This window comes from Ptychodera flava, chromosome 11 (genome assembly GCF_041260155.1).
Source record: "Ptychodera flava strain L36383 chromosome 11, AS_Pfla_20210202, whole genome shotgun sequence".
Lineage (NCBI taxonomy): Eukaryota > Metazoa > Hemichordata > Enteropneusta > Ptychoderidae > Ptychodera > Ptychodera flava.
This window is the reverse complement of record NC_091938.1, coordinates 3,898,039-3,904,514: the sequence shown is the minus strand read 5'-3', so window position 1 is coordinate 3,904,514 and position 6,476 is coordinate 3,898,039. Positions and strand designations below refer to the sequence as shown.

Sequence of the window (6,476 nt, the reverse complement as noted above, 5' to 3'; positions counted from 1 at the left end):
ATTGACACTTTGAAATTCCTATCTTACAACTGACATGCCAACAATTTCATTAAACACAGAATGGCTGTTTAAAATATATGTAAAATATAATATATATATATATATATATATATATATATATATATATATATATAAATATATATATATATATATATATATATATAATATATATAATTTATGTACACCTTTTTTTTTACCATTGTCGCACGCGGGGGGGGGTCACCCTGTCGAAATTTGGAATAGGGGGGGGGGGGTCAGCCACTTTTTGACGTCGGCAAAAAATAATCCACCGCCCCCCCCCGGCCGAAGAAACTGACCAGTCCCTTATATTGAGTTTCACACGTTTCGGTATGACATACCTTAGATGTCTTAAGATTGTCTGATTCAGCTTTGCAGACCCAGTAAGCTTTCATTGCAGTCCTGGCTTTCAGCTGTAATGTTGAAATTATCGTTTCTTTGTCGCTTATTCAGTATGGTGACATGTTCATGTTTCTAACGACAGTAAATTATATCATATATAAACAACGTAGAGACACTGTCTCTCTATCTAATAGCCTTTATAATATCATTGGGCAATTCTCACGAGTGTCCGTTGAAATGATGTTCCTATTAACTCAATAGGTGAAACGCCTGATTTTGCTCAGACTCCTTTAATACATTTTGTACCATCGTTCTATTTTACATCCCCATACACAATCACAGTGTGCTATAAATCTATTTAAAACAGGAAGAACATCTGTGTCTTAAAACACAGAAAAGACAGCTGCTAAACCGTGGTAATATTCTAACATATGCTTCTTGCAGTCACCTGGTCAAAACCCATTACATACTCTCTGCACTAGAACTCTGGCCAAGACATAATAAAATCAAGGTTCGCCAGCGCCTTTTCAGTTACAATGAATAAGAACAAAGCCGACATGGCAACATCTCTAATGTTTACCATGGCTTTATACATTTTAATTCAACATACACTGGCAGAGAAGAGTCTGTGGGCTGAAATTCAGATTGCACATGCTTGATATAATATAGTCCAAAAGAAGAGACAGTTTATTTCCCAATACAGATTTATGGAACATCTAGTATGACAATTTTACAACTACCTTGACAACACGATAAAACACGAGGGTTTCATTGAAAAGGGAAATGCCAGACTCTAAATATAAACAAGAATTCAGTGAGTCATTTTGATAATAATATCCTTTTGTAAACTGGATAGCCATTCACTTACCATGACACCAGACAAGGGATGCTAATTATCAGTAATTGAGCAAACACTAGATACAAAGTGGAAATTGAACAACTCGTTCAATCCACAGAATTCTCCATCGCTTTGCCATTTTTTTCACAAATGATATGGTTAGCACTATGTCCTTAGCAGTTATGTTAGAAATTAAACCAGAAAACCAAGAAGGAATACTGAATTTTTGTCTCATCTACATCGTTGGCAACGACACTATGTTCTATTATTTATCATAATCGGAAATACTATTTTATAAAGTGCAGTACTGTAGTCAAACAATTTATGAGGCAAGTTCTGAAATTCGTATAAAATGTTCTCCTGCCTCTTCTTGAAAATTTTGGATTACAGACGATGAAAAATATCCTCTAAACTGCACGGATATAAATCATTTGCTCCGTCATATGAGCTGTTTTACCAATATCTCCATGTTTGCTAGTTGGTTTCAATATCGCAAGAACGGCAAATGAAGTCGGAATGAAATATGCTGAACAAATTCAGTTCGATACCGGCAAGAAATGATAAAGCAAATCTATTGAATATTTAGGAGTGATTTTGTGGTTTAATGTGTATGATAACTCTCATTTGAGTATATACTGAGATGTACAATTACAATAAGAGTTTTATACATCAAAGGATTCAGCCCAAGTTAATTGTATCATTAGTAGGAAACAAACAATATGAATGGCAGTTTGATGTAAATTGGTTGCTAATTTGTGTTTTTAATGCTATTAATAATTCCATATAGGAAGCAACATAAGTCGCACAACCTGATATGTAAGTGATATTGCTGATACTAGATATTGATTAAAATGGTTATATCTTAGTAATCCACACATCATAGATAGAGTGGCAACGGGTATTGTTTAAGGCGTGAAGCGGTTACGTAACCCATCCATGTTCGCCTCGCCTCAGGCTGCTCTCGCCTCTCTTTTCCGAAGAGTGCCGACCATGAATCCTTCGGTAATTTTCGGATTTTCGCCAATTGTTAAGCGAAAGTATGTTCGGCAAAGTTTGTGTTGTTGTTGTCGTGTGGTGCTTAGCAGAATTGACGTGCTGGCGAAAACGGGAGTGTTTTGAGCTTCAGGAAAATGAGTTTTACCGTTTTAAAAATTCCTCTCATATTTTTATGAATATATAATGAGTGTGTTTGAACCAAATTTGAAAGTCTTTTATCGATACTGTCTGGTTTTACTCAATGGTTTACGGTCAGTCATACCCTCTTTTACAAGTGCGTCAAGGAAGGACATGTTTAAGAAACTGCTGGCGTGTTATGTTTTGATTGGCGTGAAGCAGTGTTTCTGGCCTGAGAGCTCACGAAGTAACTATGGTTGCTACGCGACTGGCAGTACGATGCCATCTCGTATCTCGTCGTATTTTTCGCATAATCTCGTGTAATTATCAACCACAAACAAAGCCTCCAAAAAGTTTAACACCTTTGGAGCTCATTTTAATATGAAAAGCAATAGTCTACCGAGACGACCATGGAACAAAAGTCATGCAAATGTTGCGACTCTGTCTATGTTACTCCGTGATACAATAGACGTAAGGAATTTTAAACGAGAAAATGATCACAAAAAGGCATTGTCATTTTATCAGAGAAAACGAAAATGTCGTCACAGACAACTAAATGTACGTTTCAGTTGAAAAAATTACTTGATGTCTTAAATCGTTCAGTCTTTTACAGTTTCGCGTAGTGCGACTCGTGCACTACAAAGGAAGGCTTGATATCCGACAATGATCGACAACCTGAAAATGAAAGAACATCCCTATGTCATTTGACAGCTGTGATCAATTTAAGTTTGATTTCAAATTAAAATCAAAAGAAAATGATTATTTCATATAATGTTGGCATTGAGAGGAAATTTTCATATTTATTCCATCATCTGAGTTTGGTGCGCTCCAAAACATTTATGTAACTAACCTGCAAAGGTCATTGTTCGAATGAGTTCAGACTTTAAGATTTCCAATATTTGCTGCACACCATCTTCCCCCTGAAACAGAAACATTTCTTGTGTAATTAACACAAACGGCCTTTCTAAAAACCTAGTCATTTTGACTTATGCAATGCAGGCAGTTCAGACGAGAAAGTCGTCAAAATACTGTTCGCTTAGCTTCGAGATTAAACATTGCCATTTTATTTGAGAATACTATGCCTGTTACCTTCAGCAAAAAAAACATTGCTCTTCCCTGAAGATTATGTTCATGATACGTTCATCATGCCTCTGAGTTCTCCTATTGGTTTGAAACTCTATTTGAATAAGACGACTCACTGCACTTGAAGATCATGCCCTTTTTGATCTTACTTAGAAGTTTAAAATACCCTTTTCATTTCAAAATGTTGCCATTTTCCGGAAATACATTGATACATAGAAATTAATGACATATGTCTATACTCACTGAATGTGCAAGTCCATACAGAATAGGTCGGCCAACAAACACTGCTTTTGCTCCCAGTGCCAATGCTTTGAATACGTCGATGCCATTACGTATCCCACCATCTACGTAGACTTCAACTCTGTCACCGATAGCTCTCACCACTTCTGGCAGTGCTTCTATCTTGATATTGGAACATTTGAGTACATGCAATAATGTAAATATCGATAATTAGGATGTGGTATGGTCTTGAAGTAGGCCAAAATTTAGTTGAATAGTATGCACTTTCATGACATACAATTTGAAACAAAATGCTATTCAATTCCATATTGTTGATTAAGAGTGGTATGACTCAATCAGTCGCTGCAATTATTAATAATAAATAATTATAATTAATTATACATCAATTCTGGTGTTCATCGCATCACTAACATACCTGTTTTTAAAAGCGTTCGTTTGCCTCCCTATCGATATTACATATTTGGCCAAAACTCATCTCATTCTGTGAGGTAAGATGACGCAAACATTTATGATATGGCTATTTATGGCTATTCGCTTCCGGCCAGGTGACAGATTATCGCTGCTATGCTAATTTTGTGCTTGTGACAATTTATTGGATACCAAAGTCTCTGTCTTTATTTTTCTACTCTTGCAAAAAACCTGTCCAATCTCCCACACAGATCATATCACACCACTTTACACGGGAACCAAGTGATAACAGTGGGATTTGTCTTTAAATTGTTTAATCTCACAGGAATCTTGAACATCAGGTAACCTTGCTGCTCAGGACCAGAAATATAAATATACAGCACTATCTATACATAGACCGTTTGGCGCATATAAATATACAGCACTATCTATACATAGACCGTTTGGCGCAATTACATGTACTGAACTTACCGAATATTGCATCACCCGCACAAAAGCATGTAACTACGCTGTAAGGGACAAGGAAAACGTGGAATTGCGCTTGTGCATTTTTACCTTACTTTTAACATTCTTGCAGTGACATTTATCAAGATTAGCTGACCCAATGTCGGATTGTATTTGAACACAGTGAGAAATGCTCTCGGGCCAAGGTGACACTGCCACTATTATATGAGTTTGAATCATTGGGATTATGAAGAAATGTTGCCTAGGTTAAGCTATACTAATTGCAAGGGCCGACAGAATATTATCCTTGAAAATATGATATCAAATAAGTTCAGTAATGCAAATCACACAAGGCAATAAATTACTAGGCTCCTAGTATAAAATATCAAAATTAAAATATTTACAGGGTACTAAAGGACCATCTTGAACCGCGAATGTTATCATTGGTGATGGTACCAGGTGTCCGTAATGGGTAAGCGTACCCTGCTAGCATGTTACACCCGACAAGCATGGCCCTAAAGTGTCACTATATAGAAAAGTCTCACTTCCCTAACACAAAGCAAATGATTTGAAATTTATATAGTGTGAGCAACGTACTGATGCTGCAGCAGAATCAAGTTCTCGACCACCATGATTGGATACAATGACTGCATTTGCCCCATTGTTGACTGCCAATATGGCGTCTTCGGCTGTTAAAACACCTTTGATGATGATTGGTAGATTTGTTTTTGAACGCAGCCAATCAATGTATTCTCGCGTCGCAGACCGATCTCTAATGCTTATATCCAGCGGAAATCCAATTGGACGTATCGGACCAAGATCGTAACTCTGGAAACGTCAAAAAGTCATTATTTGTCAATATTTAATGTGTTAACAATTAAGACGTAAAATTAAAAAAAAATCAGTTCGAATATGTGCATTTATTTGCGTTTGTCTCTCTGTCACTGCATTCACATTGCACAGGCATAGATAATTAAAAGAACAGCATTGACGTCTGTTCTTGTAGTGTATGCTGTACACCTGACTGTACATCTTTCCCTGAAATATGCTAGTTACATGTGTTCTTGCATTCTACGTCTTTAGGAAAGAATCTTCATGTAAACAATATGGAAAAGGGAAAAGGATGCAACATTATGACATTCGTGAAATGTTTAATCCATATGACTACAGTTTTATAAAACGTAAGTACTATGTATCGTTTCTGAGTAAGTTTCCCTGATCGACAACATTTTCACACCCTTCTGGGCCAATAAATCGATCGGGCGCCTAGCGCCCTAGGCCAATTCCATAACTATAGGTTCATCAACTCCATTCGTAAAAGATATTTTGTCTAGCCATTTTAAACATGGCAAGTGATTTGGACTTTGAGTAGGTTCGGAGTAGGTTCGAAATTAATCTGGGAACAAAGACTGGCCGGAACAATAATAGATATTACATATTACAATATAAACATGCTTCTGAAAAACAGTACTTTCTTTATCACGAGGCAGCCAAACAGCATGAACATTCGACCGCTGCCCTGAGTAAGGTAGAACATATTGAATGAGCAATTAGAAGTGCGACTGTCGTTAGTAATAATCCAACTCCTTTTGGTTTCACTTCGAATCAGTTGTTAGCTGGACCTGCCAGACCTGAGTATTGCCCTGTCAATCCACAACCAGGTTCGGCAGCCCCAGGCGCGGGCATACTCTGTGGTTGAAGTTTCTGTGCAGGTACCAGGGAATAATTGTTTAACATATTGAGCCACATCTCTAGTGGTAGCATCATCAATTATTCGCTATTTGCATCATCAATATATATAGTCTATACAATTTCCTTCCACTTTAAATATCTTTATTTAATACATGAGAAAAATGCCGAACCATAAATCTTTGGCAATACAGTAGAGCAGAAGGATTCAAGGAGGAACTCATTACTCAAGTCATAGACAAACAGGGAAACATTGTCTGTCCGATATCTAAAATAAGATAGTGGCGCTGTTCTCCTGTCG

The 6,476-nt window shown here is 36.9% G+C and overlaps 1 protein-coding gene across 1 annotated transcript; it reads right to left on the bottom strand.

Moving 5' to 3' along the window:
- Positions 1 to 1,021: 1,021 nt before the first annotated feature.
- On the bottom strand, positions 1,022 to 6,235 carry LOC139143682 (2-Hydroxyacid oxidase 2-like). The gene is made up of 5 exons (XM_070714203.1): positions 6,113 to 6,235; positions 5,084 to 5,314; positions 3,638 to 3,796; positions 3,162 to 3,231; positions 1,022 to 2,986 (listed from the first exon to the last, which is right to left on the bottom strand). The coding sequence occupies exons 1-5, from the start codon at positions 6,233 to 6,235 to the stop codon at positions 2,919 to 2,921; spliced, it is 651 nt and encodes a 216-aa protein (XP_070570304.1). The 3' UTR covers positions 1,022 to 2,918.
- Between the last annotated feature and the right edge of the window lie 241 nt (positions 6,236 to 6,476).